The 15735-nt window shown below is 56.3% G+C and overlaps 9 protein-coding genes across 9 annotated transcripts; 5 read left to right on the forward strand and 4 right to left on the reverse strand.

The window, feature by feature from the left end:
• Positions 1-606: 606 nt before the first annotated feature.
• Positions 607-999, forward strand: LOC135288053 (scale keratin-like). Its single transcript, XM_064401338.1, has one exon. The coding sequence runs from the start codon at positions 607-609 to the stop codon at positions 997-999; it is 393 nt and encodes a 130-aa protein (XP_064257408.1).
• Positions 1000-2401: 1402 nt separating this feature from the next.
• Positions 2402-2794, reverse strand: LOC135288342 (scale keratin-like). The gene has a single exon (XM_064401697.1). It carries the CDS (start codon positions 2792-2794, stop codon positions 2402-2404), a length of 393 nt encoding a protein of 130 aa, XP_064257767.1.
• Positions 2795-3883: 1089 nt separating this feature from the next.
• On the forward strand, positions 3884-4276 carry LOC135288353 (scale keratin-like). The gene has a single exon (XM_064401706.1). It carries the CDS (start codon positions 3884-3886, stop codon positions 4274-4276), a length of 393 nt encoding a protein of 130 aa, XP_064257776.1.
• A 1394-nt stretch (positions 4277-5670) lies between these two features.
• LOC135288354 (scale keratin-like) lies at positions 5671-6063 on the reverse strand. Its single transcript, XM_064401707.1, has one exon. The coding sequence runs from the start codon at positions 6061-6063 to the stop codon at positions 5671-5673; it is 393 nt and encodes a 130-aa protein (XP_064257777.1).
• Positions 6064-7149: 1086 nt separating this feature from the next.
• LOC135288346 (scale keratin-like) lies at positions 7150-7542 on the forward strand. Its single transcript, XM_064401701.1, has one exon. The coding sequence runs from the start codon at positions 7150-7152 to the stop codon at positions 7540-7542; it is 393 nt and encodes a 130-aa protein (XP_064257771.1).
• Positions 7543-8993: 1451 nt separating this feature from the next.
• On the reverse strand, positions 8994-9386 carry LOC135288364 (scale keratin-like). The gene has a single exon (XM_064401736.1). The coding sequence runs from the start codon at positions 9384-9386 to the stop codon at positions 8994-8996; it is 393 nt and encodes a 130-aa protein (XP_064257806.1).
• A 933-nt stretch (positions 9387-10319) lies between these two features.
• Positions 10320-10877, forward strand: LOC135288350 (scale keratin-like). Its single transcript, XM_064401704.1, has 2 exons — positions 10320-10351; positions 10443-10877. Exon 2 carries the CDS (start codon positions 10485-10487, stop codon positions 10875-10877), a length of 393 nt encoding a protein of 130 aa, XP_064257774.1. The 5' UTR covers positions 10320-10351; positions 10443-10484.
• A 1445-nt stretch (positions 10878-12322) lies between these two features.
• On the reverse strand, positions 12323-12715 carry LOC135288352 (scale keratin-like). Its single transcript, XM_064401705.1, has one exon. The coding sequence runs from the start codon at positions 12713-12715 to the stop codon at positions 12323-12325; it is 393 nt and encodes a 130-aa protein (XP_064257775.1).
• A 651-nt stretch (positions 12716-13366) lies between these two features.
• On the forward strand, positions 13367-13759 carry LOC135288348 (scale keratin-like). Its single transcript, XM_064401703.1, has one exon. It carries the CDS (start codon positions 13367-13369, stop codon positions 13757-13759), a length of 393 nt encoding a protein of 130 aa, XP_064257773.1.
• The last annotated feature ends 1976 nt before the right edge of the window (positions 13760-15735 follow it).

Genomic DNA, 15735 nt, shown 5'->3' on the forward strand with positions numbered 1-15735 from the left:
TTTTAGTCTTTTCCCTTGGAAGATCAGGCCTGACCAGAGAAATCTTTTTTTCCCAGCCTCGTGGAACCCACTGAACACTGAGAGCAGGCAAATGGGGTCTGGTACTGCTGGGCTGTCCTGTGATGCACAGACCCCTCTATCCTGAAGGCTCCTGACACCCATGCCCCTGATGCTCCAGAGACTGACAGGAGTTCCTGGAGACCATCCTGTGTGCCATCCATGCTATCAAGTATCTGACGTGGCAGGAAGGAAAAGAGAGCTTGGACAGCAGGATGTGCTGGGCTGGCACCTGGGGGATGCTGACTCAGGGAGGGGCAGGGGCTGCACAGCCCTGGTGTCAGCAGCAGCAGCATCAGGGAGTGTCCCCTGTGCAGATTGGCCTGGCTGGAGCTGAGCAATGCCGGGGCTGCTATAAAAGCCCTGCCTGGGCCGGACAGGACCAAGCACTGCCCTGGCCACCTTCTCCTCCTCCACAACAAGGGTAAGTGTGCGAGTGCTTCTGCTCCAGGATCCCTGCTCCAGCCCCTGTGGCTTGCATGCTACCTTGGGCTGCTCTCCTGCCATGGCTGCCCTCTCTTGCAGAGCACCCTCAGATCCCACGCCAAGATGTCCTACTACGACCTGTGCCCCCCGAAAACCAGCACGGACCTGTGCCCCCCCAGAACCAGCGTGGCTGTGCCCCAGCCCATCGCTGAGAGCTGCAACGAGCTGTGCGCCCGCCAGTGCCCCGACTCCTCTGCCTACATCCAGCCACCACCCGTGGTGGTCACCTTCCCTGGCCCCATCCTCAGCTCCTTCCCCCAGCAGGCCGTGGTGGGCTCCTCCGGAGCACCGGCCTTTGGCGGCTCCCTGGGGCTGGGCGGCCTCTACGGCACCGGCGCCACCCAGGCCTCGGGGGGCCTCTGCACCTTTGGCAGAGCCTACGCTGCTCCCGCCTGCAGCCCTTGCGTCCTGCCCCGCTACAGCAAGAAGTTCTGGGACACCTGCGGGCCCTGCTAGAGACACCAGCAACAGCCCCAAAGCCCTGTGGCTGCCTCAGCCCGGCATGGAGAAGTTGAGCTCTGCACAAGCTGTGCTGGCCTTCTGCAACCTGTGACACCCAACCTGCCTGGGGCCTGCCCACTGTCCCTCTCCCTGCCTTTCCTGCCAATATTGCTACAATAAAATTTTCCTGCATTCAATTCCTGTCTCTTTGCGTCCTTTGCCAAAATCAGCAAGTCCCTTCGGGTTGGGGAAGTTCCAAGAGTGGGAGGGTAAATGGTGTTGCTGGGATAGCCAGGGACAATGGAAACTGGAAGGGGAAGATCAAAGTAAAAGTGACGAGTCATAGGTACAGACGACAATAATGTGGAGAAGAAAATGAACGAAAAGAGACATGGAATCAAAACAGAGGGAATCTTGGGAAGGGGCAGGGTTAGGGGATGGAGAAGGAGAAGAAAAAGGTGGAGGAGAAGGTGGAGAAGGAGGAGGAGGATGCAAAGGAAAAAGGGGAAGGAGAAGAAGGATGAAGCGACAGAGAAGAAGAAGGAGGAGAAGTGGGTTAAGAAGTGGAAAGTGAACGTAAAGAAGAAAGACGACCAGAATGGGAACAAGAAGGAGAAGAGGGAAGAGAAGATGAGAAACAAGGTGTAAGAGGAATATAAAGAAGAAAGACTACGATGTAGAAACTGAAGGAGATGGTGTTGATTACAAGGAAATTTAATGTACAGGGAAAAGTGAGAGGGAACTTTTTCTGGTTTCTCTCCCAGATGTGTTAGCAGATCCATGGCGGCAGAGAGAGGCTAGAGCTCAAGTAGCCTTTGCATCGGGATGGCTCCCAACTCCGTTACCAAGTCCACTCTTTGCCAATATAATTGCAGGTCTGTGAGAGCTCTGTTTCTCATACCTAGCAAGCCAGGGCATCTGTCTCTTTTCAGGCAGACACCTTGCAGCTCCTTCTCCTTCTCCTTGTCCTTCTCCTTCCTCTAGTTTTCTTCTACTTCTCTGTCTCCTAACTCTACAAGTTGCCGCAGCTATCCTTCCAGGTCCACTTTGATTTCCTTTTAATTTCCTCTTTAAACTCCCATGTCCCATTCTATCTTCTGTATAACCTTCACCTTTCTCTTCCACATTCCAGTCCCTGTGCCTATCCCAGCATCACCAATTCCCCTCCCACTCTTGGAACACCCCCAAGCCCAGGGAGATTCAAAACACCAGAAAAGGAGGCAAAGAAACAGGACTTCAATGCAGGGAAACTTTATTGTAGCAAGAAGGGCAAGAGAGGCAGGGAGAGGGACAGGGGGAAGGCTCCAGGCAGGCTGGGTGTCACGGGCTGCAGGAGGCCAGGGCAGCTTGTGCAGAGCTCAACTTCTCCATGCTGGGCTGAGGCAGCCACAGGGGTTTGGGGCTGTTGGTGGTGGCTCTAGCAGGGCCCGCAGGTGTCCCAGAGCTTCTTGCTGTAGCGGGGCAGGACGCAAGGGCTGCAGGCGGGAGCAGCGTAGGCTCTGCCAAAGGTGCAGAGGCCCCCCGAGGCCTGGGTGGCGCCGGCGCCGTAGAGGCCGCCCAGCCCCAGGGAGCCGCCAAAGGCCGGTGCTCCGGAGGAGCCCACCACGGCCTGCTGGGGGAAGGAGCTGAGGATGGGGCCGGGGAAGGTGACCACCACGGGTGGTGGCTGGATGAAGGCAGAGGAGTCGGGGCACTGGCGGGCGCACAGCTCGTTGCAGCTCTCAGCGATGGGCTGGGGCACAGCCACGCTGGTTCTGGGGGGGCACAGGTCCGTGCTGGTTTTCGGGGGGCACAGGTCGTAGCAGGACATCTTGGTGTGGGATCCGAGGGTGCTCTGCAAAAGAGGGCAGCCATGGCAGGAGAGCATCCCAGGGTAGCACATGAGCCACAGGGGCTGGGGCTGGAGCAGGGAGCCGCGAGCAGAAGCGCTCGCACACTTACCCTTGTTCTGGAGGAGGAGAAGGTGGCCAGGGCAGTGCTTGGTCCAGTCTGGCCCAGGCACGGCTTTTATAGCAGTCTGGGTATTGCTCAGCTCCAGCCAGGCCAATCTTCACAGGGGACACTTCCTGATACTGCTGACACCAGGGCTGTGCAGCCCCTGCCCCTCCCTGACTCAGCATCCCCCAGGTGCCAGCCCAGCACATCCTGCTACCCAAGCCATCTTGTCATTCTTGCCATGTGAGATTCTTGATGTCCTTGATTTCACCCAGGAATGAGCTCCAGGAACACTGGTCAGGGGCTGCAGCATGCGGTTCAGGAGTGGCAGAAACCTTCAGAATGGAGGGGATCTGTTCATCACAGGACAGCCCACTAGAATCCGACACCATCTGTGCACATTCAGTGCCCACGGAGATGTGCCTGACTGCGGACAAACACACCTCATGTCCACCCTCTGATACATGGGGCAAGAAGCACCGATGTCTGTCATGCCTGGGCTGATTCCAGCCCTGCCCCACTCCTTTGGACCATTAAAGGTTTTCCTGGAGCCTATTCCTGATTGCCATCCTGGCGATAATGTAACTTACGTGGCAGGAATGACAAGATCACTTGGGCAGCGGGATGTGCTGGGCTGGCACCTGGGGGATGCTGAGTCAGGGAGGGGCAGGGGCTGCACAGCCCTGGTGTCAGCAGCAGCAGCATCAGGGAGTGTCCCCTGTGCAGATTGGCCTGGCTGGAGCTGAGCAATACCCAGACTGCTATAAAAGCCCTGCCTGGGCCAGACTGGACCAAGCACTGCCCTGGCCACCTTCTCCTCCTCCACAACAAGGGTAAGTGTGCGAGCGCTTCTGCTCGCGGCTCCCTGCTCCAGCCCCAGCCTCTGTGGCTCATGTGCTGCCCTGGGCTGCTCTACTGCCATGGCTGCCCTCTTTTGCAGAGCACCCTCGGATCCCACGCCAAGATGTCCTGCTACGACCTGTGCCCCCCGAAAACCAGCACGGACCTGTGCCCCCCCAGAACCAGCGTGGCTGTGCCCCAGCCCATCGCTGAGAGCTGCAACGAGCTGTGCGCCCGCCAGTGCCCCGACTCCTCTGCCTTCATCCAGCCACCACCCGTGGTGGTCACCTTCCCCGGCCCCATCCTCAGCTCCTTCCCCCAGCAGGCCGTGGTGGGCTCCTCCGGAGCACCGGCCTTTGGCGGCTCCCTGGGGCTGGGCGGCCTCTACGGCGCCGGCGCCACCCAGGCCTCGGGGGGCCTCTGCACCTTTGGCAGAGCCTACGCTGCTCCCGCCTGCAGCCCTTGCGTCCTGCCCCGCTACAGCAAGAAGTTCTGGGACACCTGCGGGCCCTGCTAGAGCCACCACCAACAGCCCCAAACCCCTGTGGCTGCCTCAGCCCAGCATGGAGAAGTTGAGCTCTGCACAAGCTGCCCTGGCCTCCTGCAGCCCGTGACACCCAGCCTGCCTGGGGCTTGCTCGCCATCCCTCTCCTTGCCTTTCCTGCCAATATTGCTACAATAAAGTTTTCCTGCATTGAAGTCCTGTTTCTTTGCCTCCTTTTCTGGAATTTTGAATCCCCCTGGGCTTGGGGGTGTTCCAAGAGTGGGAGGGGAATTGGTGATGCTGGGTTGGCCACAGGGAATGGAATGTGGTAGGGGGAGGTGAAGGTTATACAGAAGTGAGGCTGGAACTTTGGAGGTTAAATTGGAGATGAAAATGAAATCAAAGTGGAAGTGGTAGGATATGAAGGATAGCTGTAGCAACTCGTGGAGTTAGGAGACAGAGAAGTAGGAGAAGGAGAAGAGGAAGGAGAAGGACAAGGAGAAGGAGCTGCATGGTGTCTGCCTGAAGAGAGACAGATCCCCTGGCTTGCTAGCTATGAGAAATAGAGCTCTCACAAACCTGCAGCTGTTTTGGCAAAGACTGGGGATGGCCACAGAGCTGGGAGCCATTGTGGGGCAAAGGCTACCAGAGCTCCAGCCCCTCTCTGCCACCATGGATCTGCTAACAGATCAGGGAGAGAAACCAGAGAAAGTTCCCGCTCATTTTTCCCTGTACATTAAATTTCCTTGCAATCAACTCCATCTACTTCAGTTTCTACACTTTTCTCTTCCTTCCTTATATTTCTCCAACTCTTTGTTTCTCATGTTCTCTTTCCTCTTCTCCTTCTTATACTTCTTCCTCTCGTCATACTTCTTCTCATTCTCTTTCCACTTTTTATCCCACTTCTCCTCCTTCTTCTCCTTCTCTTCATCCTACTACTCTTTCCCATTTTCCTTCATGTCCTTCGCCCCCTTCTCTACCTACAACTCCTTCGTCTCTTTCTTCTCCATCTCCTTTCACCTTCCCAACATTTTCTACTTTTTCATTCAGTTTTCATTTTAGATTCATTTTCCTGTCAGCATGAATGTTCTCTGGGCCTGTCCCTCAACAGTTTTACTTTCCCCTTTCCCTTCCATTTTCTATTACCCCTGGTCATACCAAAAATATGACTTGCCCGCCCACTCTTGGAATATTCCCATCCCTGGGAACTTGGTGGTTTTGGCAAAGGAGGCAAAGAAACAGAAATTGGATGCAGGAAAACTTTATTGTAGCATGAAAGGCAGAAAAGGCAGGGAGAAGGACAGTGGGCGGCCTCTAGGCAGGCTGGGTGTCACGAGCTGCAGGAGGCCAGGGCAGCTTGTGCAGAGCTCAACTTCTCCACGCTGGACTGAGGCAGCCACGGGGGTTTGGGGTTGTTGGTGGTGGCTCTAGCAGGGCCCGCAGGTGTTCCAGATCTTCTTGCTGTAGCGGGGCAGGACGCAAGGGCTGCAGGCGGGAGCAGCGTAGGCTCTGCCAAAGGTGCAGAGGCCCCCCGAGGCCTGGGTGGCGCCGGCGCCGTAGAGGCCGCCCAGCCCCAGGGAGCCGCCAAAGGCCGGTGCTCCGGAGGAGCCCACCACGGCCTGCTGGGGGAAGGAGCTGAGGATGGGGCCGGGGAAGGTGACCACCACGGGTGGTGGCTGGATGAAGGCAGAGGAGTCGGGGCACTGGCGGGCGCACAGCTCGTTGCAGCTCTCAGCGATGGGCTGGGGCACAGCCACGCTGGTTCTGGGGGGGCACAGGTCCGTGCTGGTTTTCGGGGGGCACAGGTCGTAGCAGGACATCTTGGTGTGGGATCCGAGGGTGCTCTGCAAAAGAGGGCAGCCATGGCAGGAGAGCAGCCCAGAACAGCACATGAGCCACAGGGGCTGGAGCAGGGAGCCGCGAGCAGAAGCGCTCGCACACTTACCCTTGTTCTGGAGGAGGAGAAGGTGGCCAGGGCAGTGCTTGGTCCAGTCTGGCCCAGGCAGGGCTTTTATAGCAAGCTGGGCATTGCTCAGCTCCAGCCGGGCCAATCTGCACAGGGGACACTCCCCGATGCTGCTGACACCAGGGCTGTGCAGCCCCTGCCCCTCCCTGAGTCAGCATCCCCCAGGTGCCAGCCCAGCACATCCCGCTGCCTAAGTAATCTTGTCATTCCTGCCACGTCACGTCCTTGATAGCCTTGATTTCACCCAGGAATGGGCTCCAGGAATACCTGTCAGGGGCTGGAGTGTCAGGGGCTGGAGCCTCAGGGGCAGGAGTCACAGAAGCCTTTACCATGGAGAGGATGTGTGCATCACAGGACAGCCCACCCGAACCAGACGCCATCTACCAGCAGTCAATGCCCAGGGAACTCTGCCAGACTGGGGACAAATACCCCTCTTATCCATCCTGTGATACATGGGGCAGGAAAGAGAGATGTCCATCAGGCCCAGGCTGATTCTAGCCCTGCCTCATTCCTTTGAACATTTAAAGGTTTTCCTGGAGTCCAGTCCCGGATGAAATCCCTGTTATCAAGTATCTGACATGGCAGGAAGGACAAGATCTTTTGGGCAGCAGCAGGTGGTGGGCTGGCACCTGGGGGATGCTGACTCAGGGAGGGGCAGGGGCTGCACAGCCCTGGTGTCAGCAGCATCAGGGAGTGTCCCCTGTGCAGATTGGCCTGGCTGGAGCTGAGCAATACCCAGACTGCTATAAAAGCCCTGCCTGGGCCAGACTGGACCAAGCACTGCCCTGGCCACCTTCTCCTCCTCCAGAACAAGGGTAAGTGTGCGAGCACTTCTGCTCGCGGCTCCCTGCTCCAGCCCCTGTGGCTGGCATGCTACCTTCGGCTGCTCCCCTTCCATGGCTGCCCTCTCTTGCAGAGCACCCTCGGATCCCACACCAAGATGTCCTGCTACGACCTGTGCCCCCCAAAAACCAGCACGGACCTGTGCCCCCCCAGAACCAGCGTGGCTGTGCCCCAGCCCATCGCTGAGAGCTGCAACGAGCTGTGCGCCCGCCAGTGCCCCGACTCCTCTGCCTTCATCCAGCCACCACCCGTGGTGGTCACCTTCCCCGGCCCCATCCTCAGCTCCTTCCCCCAGCAGGCCGTGGTGGGCTCCTCCGGAGCACCGGCCTTTGGCGGCTCCCTGGGGCTGGGCGGCCTCTACGGCGCCGGCGCCACCCAGGCCTCGGGGGGCCTCTGCACCTTTGGCAGAGCCTACGCTGCTCCCGCCTGCAGCCCTTGCGCCCTGCCCCGCTACAGCAAGAAGCTCTGGGACACCTGCGGGCCCTGCTAGAGCCACCACCAACAGCCCCAAACCCCTGTGGCCGCCTCAGCCCAGCATGGAGAAGTTGAGCTCTGCATAAGCTGCCCTGGCCACCTGCAGCCTGTGACACTCAGCCTGCCTAGGGGCTGCCCACTGTCCCTCTCCCTGCCTTTTCTGCCTTTCTTGGTACAATAAAAATTTTCCTGCATCCAACTCCTGTCTATTTGCCTTCTTTTCTGAAGTCTTGATTATCCCTGGGTATGGGCGAATTCCAAGAGTGGGAGGGGAAATGTCGTTGCTCTGATGGTGATGGACAATAGAAAATGGAAGGGAAAGGGGAAAGTAAAACTGTTGAGGGACAGGGACAGAGGACAGTAATGTGGACAACAAAACTAAACCCAAATTGAAACTGAATCAAAAGATACATAATGTTGGGAAGGGGCTGGATTACGAGAAGGAGGAGATGGAGTAGAAGAAGAAGAACAAGAAATATGAGAAGGACGAGATGGACGAGAAGGACAAGGGGAAGGAGAAGTAGGCTGAAGAGAAGAAGAGGAAGGAGGAGAAGGAGGAAAAAAAGAGGAAAGAGAACGCGAAGAAGAAAGACAAGAGGAAGGTGATGAAGGAGAAGAGGAAAGAGAAGATGGGAAATAAGTAATCTGAGAAGTATACGGAAGATAAACTAAGACATAGTAGGGGAAGGACAAAGAGTTGATTATAAGGAAATTTAATGCACAGAGAAGAGTAAAGGGGAAGTCTCTCTCAGACTTCTGTGCCAGGTCCTTTAGCAGAGCCATGGTATCAGAGAGGGGGTGGAGCTCAGGTAGCCTTTGCCCCGGGATGGCTCCCGGCTCCGTTACCGATCCCACTGTCTGCCAGCACAACTGCAGGTCTGTAAGAGCTCCTGGTCTCACGGTCTGCAAGCAGGGGGATCTGTCTGTCTTGAGGCAGAGTGCTTGGAGCTCCTTGTCCCTGTCTTTGTCCTCCTGTTCCCTCTCCTCCTTCTCCTCCTTCTTTATCTCACCCTATGTCTCATTCTCCTTCTCCTGGTTCTCGGTCTCCTAACTTCACCAGTTCCCACAGTTCTAGTTCATATCCTTCCACTTCCACTTTGATTTAAATTTCATGTCCACTTCAAACTCTGACAATTAATCCTCTCTTCTGTTTCACCTTCCCCTTCCTCTTAGATTTTCCATTCCCTGTGGCCAACCCAGTATCAACAAATAACCTAACAGTCTTGGAACACCCCCAAGCCCAGGGGTCTTCATTACTTAAGAAAAGGAGGCAAAGAAACAGAAATTAGATGCAGGAAAACTTTATTGTACCAAGAAGGGCAGGAAAGGCAGGGAGAGGAACGGAGGGCAGGCCCGAAGCAGACTGGATGTCACGGGCTGCAGGAGGCCAGGACAGCTTGTGCAGAGCGCAACTTCTCCATGCCGGGCTGAGGCAGCCACGGGGGTTTGGGGCTGTTGGTGGTGGCTCTAGCAGGGCCTGCAGGTGTCCCAGAGCTTCTTGCTGTAGCGGGGCAGGGTGCAAGGGCTGTAGGTGGGAGCAGCATAGGCTCTGCCAAAGGTGCAGAGGCCCCCCGAGGCCTGGGTGGCGCCGGCGCCGTAGAGGCCGCCCAGCCCCAGGGAGCCGCCAAAGGCCGGTGCTCCGGAGGAGCCCACCACGGCCTGCTGGGGGAAGGAGCTGAGGATGGGGCCGGGGAAGGTGACCACCACGGGTGGTGGCTGGATGAAGGCAGAGGAGTCGGGGCACTGGCGGGCGCACAGCTCGTTGCAGCTCTCAGCGATGGGCTGGGGCACAGCCACGCTGGTTCTGGGGGGGCACAGGTCCGTGCTGGTTTTCGGGGGGCACAGGTCGTAGCAGGACATCTTGGTGTGGGATCCGAGGGTGCTCTGCAAAAGAGGGCAGCCATGGCAGGAGAGCAGCACACGGCAGCTCCCGAGCCACAGGGGCTGGTGCTGGAGCAGAGAGCCGCGAGCAAAAGCGCTCGCACACTTACCCTTGTTCTGAAGGAAGAGAAGGTGGCCAGGGCAGTGCTTGGTCCAGTCTGGCCCAGGCAGGGCTTTTATAGCAGTCTGGGTATTGCTCAGCTCCAGCCAGGCCAATCTGCACAGGGGACACTCCCTGATGCTGCTGACACCAGGGCTGTGCAGCCCCTGCCCCTCCCTGAGTCAGCATCCCCCAGGTGCCAGCCCACCACCTGCTGCTGCCCAAAAGATCTTGTCCTTCCTGCCATGTCAGATACTTGATAACAGGGATTTCATCCGGGACTGGACTCCAGGAAAACCTTTAAATGTTCAAAGGAATGAGGCAGGGCTAGAATCAGCCTGGGCCTGATGGACATCTCTCTTTCCTGCCCCATGTATCACAGGATGGATAAGAGGGGTATTTGTCCCCAGTCTGGCAGAGTTCCCTGGGCATTGACTGCTGGTAGATGGCGTCTGGTTCGGGTGGGCTGTCCTGTGATGCACACATCCTCTCCATGGTAAAGGCTTCTGTGACTCCTGCCCCTGAGGCTCCAGCCCCTGACACTCCAGCCCCTGACAGGTATTCCTGGAGCCCATTCCTGGGTGAAATCAAGGCTATCAAGGATGTGACGTGGCAGGAATGACAAGATTACTTAGGCAGCGGGATGTGCTGGGCTGGCACCTGGGGGATGCTGACTCAGGGAGGGGCAGGGGCTGCACAGCCCTGGTGTCAGCAGCATCGGGGAGTGTCCCCTGTGCAGATTGGCCTGGCTGGAGCTGAGCAATACCCAGACTGCTATAAAAGCCCTGCCTGGGCCAGACTGGACAAAGCACTGCCCTGGCTACCTTCTCCTCCTCCAGAACAAGGGTAAGTGTGCGAGCGCTTCTGCTCGCAACTCCCTGCTCCAGCTCTGGTATCTGTGGCTCACATGCTGCCCTGTGCTGCTCTCCTTCCATGGCTGCCCTCTCTTGCAGAGCACCCTCGGATCCCACGCCAAGATGTCCTGCTACGACCTGTGCCCCCCGAAAACCATCACGGACCTGTGCCCCCCCAGAACCAGCGTGGCTGTGCCCCAGCCCATCGCTGAGAGCTGCAACGAGCTGTGCGCCCGCCAGTGCCCCGACTCCTCTGCCTTCATCCAGCCACCACCCGTGGTGGTCACCTTCCCCGGCCCCATCCTCAGCTCCTTCCCCCAGCAGGCCGTGGTGGGCTCCTCCGGAGCACCGGCCTTTGGCGGCTCCCTGGGGCTGGGCGGCCTCTACGGCGCCGGCGCCACCCAGGCCTCGGGGGGCCTCTGCACCTTTGGCAGAGCCTACGCTGCTCCCGCCTGCAGCCCTTGCGTCCTGCCCCGCTACAGCAAGAAGCTCTGGAACACCTGCGGGCCCTGCTAGAGCCACCACCAACCCAAACCCCCATGGCCGCCTCAGCCCAGCATGGAGAAGTTGAGCTCTGCACAAGCTGCCCTGGCCTCCTGCAGCCCGTGATACCCAGTCTGCTTGGGGCCTGCCCACCATCCCTCTCCCTGCCTCTCTAGCCTTCTTGCTGCAATAAAGTTTTCCTGCATCCAACTCCTGTCTATTTGCCTTCTTTTCCCAAGTCATGAAGTCCCTTTGGGTTGGGGAATTCTAGGAGTGGGAGGGGAAATGGCTTTGCTGGGACAACTGAAAATGGAAGGGGAAAGCCACGGTAAAATAGAATTTGGAATGTTACATTGGATGTTAAAGTGGAGGCGGAAATGCCATCAGAGGGGAAGTGGATGGATATTAAGGAGAGAAGTGGGAGTGTTTCACAGAAGGAGAAGGAGAAGAACAAGGACAAGGACAAGCAGCTGCAGGGACTTTGCCTGAAGACACTAGATCGTTGCTTGCAGGCCATAATACCAAGGGGCTTTCCAGACCTGCTGCCATGCTGGCAATGAGTAGGAATGTCCCCAGAGCTGGGAGCCATCCAAGGGTAAAAGTTGTCAGAGCTCCAGCCCCTCTGTATCAGCCTTGGCTCCAATAAAGGACCAGGGGCTGAAATAAGAGAGAAACTTACCCATCACTATGTCCGATAAATTGAATTTCCCTTTCATCAGCTCCTTCTCTTTCTTTCTTTCTTTCTTTCTTTCTTTCTTTCTTTCTTTCTTTCTTTCTTTCTTTCTTTCTTTCTTTCTTTCTTTCTCTCTTTCTCTCTTTCTCTCTTTCTCTCTTTCTCTCTTTCTCTCTTTCTCTCTTTCTCTCTTTCTCTCTTTCTCTCTTTCTCTCTTTCTCTTTCTCTTTCTCTTTCTCTTTCTCCTTTTGTATATCTGTGACCTTGTATCCCATGGTCTGTTTCCTCTTGTCCTTGTACCACTCCTCCTTCTCCTTCTCCTTCTCCTTCTCCTTCTCCTTCTCCTTCTCCTTCTCCTTCTCCTTCTCCTTCTCCTTCTCCTCCTCCCTATAAGTCAAAACCTTCTCACAGTCATTTATCTTCCAATTCCCTTCCCTCTTGATTTCCTTTTCTTGTCCACATTGCTCTCCACTGTCCTCTTCCTATTTATCTTTCACCATCTGCTTCCACTTCCGTTTTCCATTGCCCCAAACATCACCCAACACCATTTCCCCTCCCAGTCATGCAATATCCTCGTCCGGGGGAATTTCCTAGATTTGGCAAAGGAGGCAAAGAAACAGGAATTGGACGCAGGAAAACTTTATTGTACCAAGAAGAGCAAGAGAAACAGGGAAAGGGACAGTGAGCAAGCCCCAGGCAGGCTGGGTGTCACGGGCTGCAGGAGGCCAGGGCAGCTTGTGCAGAGCTCAACTTCTCCATGCAGGGTTGAGGCAGCCACGGGGGTTTGGGGCTGTTGGTGGTGGCTCTAGCAGGGCCCGCAGGTGTCCCAGAGCTTCTTGCTGTAGCGGGGCAGGACGCAAGGGCTGCAGGCGGGAGCAGCGTAGGCTCTACCAAAGGTGCAGAGGCCCCCCGAGGCCTGGGTGGCGCCGGCGCCGTAGAGGCCGCCCAGCCCCAGGGAGCCGCCAAAGGCCGGTGCTCCGGAGGAGCCCACCACAGCCTGCTGGGGGAAGGAGCTGAGGATGGGGCCGGGGAAGGTGACCACCACAGGTGGTGGCTGGATGAAGGCAGAGGAGTCGGGGCACTGGCGGGCGCACAGCTCGTTGCAGCTCTCAGCGATGGGCTGGGGCACAGCCACGCTGGTTCTGGGGGGGCACAGGTCCGTGCTGGTTTTCGGGGGGCACAGGTCGTAGCAGGACATCTTGGTCTGGGATCCGAGAGTGCTCTGCAAGAGAGGGCAGCCATGGAAGGAGAGCAGCACAGGGCAGCTCCCGAGGCACAGGGGCCAGGGCTGGAGCAGGGAGCCGCGAGCAGAAGCGCTCGCACACTTACCCTTGTTCTGGAGGAGGAGAAGGTGGCCAGGGCAGTGCTTGGTCAAGTCTGGCCCAGGCAGGGCTTTTATAGCAGCCCTGGCATTGCTCAGCTCCAGCCAGGCCAATCTGCACAGGAGACACTCCCTGCTGCTGCTGACACCAGGGCTGTGCAGCCCCTGCCCCTCCCTGAGTCAGCATCCCCCAGGTGCCAGCCCAGCACATCCCGCTGTGCAAGTGATCTTGTCATTCCTGCCACATGAGAGACTTAATAGTCAGGATGTCACTGAGGAAGGGGCTCCAGATTGGCCCAGCTGGAGCTGAGCAATGCCAGGGCTGCTATAAAAGCCCTGCCTGGGTCAGACTGGACCAAGCACTGCCCTGGCCACCTTCTCCTCTTCGACAACAAGGGTAAGTGTGCGAGCGCTTCTGCTCGCGGCTCCCTGCTCCAGCCCTGGTCCCTGTGGCTCGGGTGCTGTCCCGGGCTGCTCTCCTGCCATGGCTGCCCTCTTTTGCAGAGCACCCTCGGATCCCACACCAAGATGTCCTGCTACGACCTGTGCCCCCCGAAAACCAGCACGGACCTGTGCCCCCCCAGAACCAGCGTGGCTGTGCCCCAGCCCATCGCTGAGAGCTGCAACGAGCTGTGCGCCCGCCAGTGCCCCGACTCCTCTGCCTTCATCCAGCCACCACCCGTGGTGGTCACCTTCCCCGGCCCCATCCTCAGCTCCTTCCCCCAGCAGGCCGTGGTGGGCTCCTCCGGAGCACCGGCCTTTGGCGGCTCCCTGGGGCTGGGCGGCCTCTACGGCGCCGGCGCCACCCAGGCCTCGGGGGGCCTCTGCACCTTTGGCAGAGCCTACGCTGCTCCCGCCTGCAGCCCTTGCGACCTGCCCCGCTACAGCAAGAAGTTCTGGGATACCTGCGGGCCCTGCTAGACTCATCCCAGAGCCTTTTTCCTCTGTCAGCAATGGAGGAATCCCGGAGTTGTTCATCTGAATTTTTGCTGCCATTACTCTTTCCTTTCAAACTTTTCTTTTCCTATATTTAGTATTTTGCTTTGTCTCCAGTTTGAAGATATATTCCCTAATGTCCAATTTTGTGAATTTATTATTTATAACAATTTCTTTTTTCTTTTCTTATCTTTGATCTTTATTGTTTATGTCCTTTATGTCAATGTCTTCTCATATTTGCATTTATTTAGCTCTGCTGTTTGACAACTGTATGTCTCAAAAAATTTAGCTTTTTTTTTGTTGTAGTTTCTGTGTGTACCTCTTGTTTTCCCATGTTTTCCTTTTTACTCTCTGTCATTTATTCAAGTTGTTCCTGCAATAAATCTTTTATGCATTAATTTTTGTGTTTTCATCCTTTTTTATTTAAATGATGCTGAATACTCACTTGAGGTCTTACCTGCTTATAACAGGGCTATTCAACCTGACCTTTTCTGGTTGCTTAAATCTCTGGAGAGCCACTGGAGAGGGCCTGGGAGTGCCAGAGCCACTCTGAGAGAGCAGCCTGCCCTGGATGACACAAAAGGGAAAGTAAGAGCAGGGCAGGGCCTGGCCTGGCCAAACCCAGCGGCTACGGCCGATCTGATCAGGGCTGAGGTGCCTGGCAGCTCCTCCCTGCTTTGGGCGCTGTTACTCAGCCCTGGGACATGCAAGGGCTACAAAACAACAAAACAGGGAGCAGACAGCATTGCTCAGTGCTTCTGAAGTGCTCTCACAGCCCTTGTTCCTCAGAGGCTCCGGAAAATCTGCATGTAGAAGGGTTTTCTTCTCACAGGAACCCCTCCAAATAAATTTTGTAGTCCAGAGAGCACTGAAATTGCGGTGTTTTTAATACAAAGTGGAGAGAGGCCATCACGGTATCATGGAATGGTTTGGGTGGGAAGGGATCTTAAAATCATCTCGTTCCACACCCAGCCATGGGCAGGGACATCTTCCACCACACCAGGTTTCTGCAAGCCCTGTCCGACCTGGCCTTGGACACTGCCAGGAATGGGGCAGCCATGGATTATCCTGCACCAGGGCCTCCTTAGGCTCTCAGGGAAGACTTAATCCCCAAAATCCCATCTAAACCCCCTCCCTGTCAGTCTGAACCCATTCCCCCTTGTCCTGTCACCCCATTCCTTGGGAAAGGCTTCTCCCCATGTTTCTTGTAGCCCCTTCAGGTCCTGCAAGGCCACAGTGACGTCACTTCAAAGCTTCCCCTTCTCCAAACAGAATAATCCCAGTTGCCTCAGCCTTTCCTCCCAGCAGAGCTGCTCCATCCCGCAGATCATCCTGGAGCCTCCTCTGGGCACCCTCCAGCAGCTCCAGGTCATCCCTGGGCTGGGTTCCAGGGCTGGGGCAGCTCTGCAGGTGAGGTCTCACCTGAGCAGGGCAGAATCCCCCCTCCCCTGCTGCCCAAAGGGGTTTGGATGCTTCCCATCAAAAGGGGTTGGATTTGAAAGGAGTTTGTGCCAGGGATGAGGCACAACTTGCTCTGATTGTCAGATTTTTGTAAAATATAAATCAAGGCAAGGAAATCCACCCCAGGCTGGGAGATGTGGGAACCACTCAAACCCTTTCTGTCCTTGGAGAATCATTTTTTTCCTTCCCCTGCAGCAAATGCAGGGAAATTTGTTGGGGCAACAAACAAAACACAAACCTAAACCCAAATCCTTTTTCACCTGCAAAGAAAATGAAAATATTGGCATGAACCTGGACCACAAAAACCAATCTTCAGCATAGGAATTCAGAGCAGATCTCTGGGGGGATTTCTCAGGAATGACAAGAAGGGTCTGCAAAATGCACTGGATACAGATGAAAACCTAAAAGCTGTGCTCTGAAGAATCACAGGAAAATGGTAAATAATCCCAAATATTTTTTTTCTTTAATGGAAAATATATCTTGAAATAAGGCAAATACAG

The sequence above is a fragment of the Passer domesticus genome, chromosome 32 (assembly GCF_036417665.1).
Source record: "Passer domesticus isolate bPasDom1 chromosome 32, bPasDom1.hap1, whole genome shotgun sequence".
Taxonomy (NCBI): domain Eukaryota; kingdom Metazoa; phylum Chordata; class Aves; order Passeriformes; family Passeridae; genus Passer; species Passer domesticus.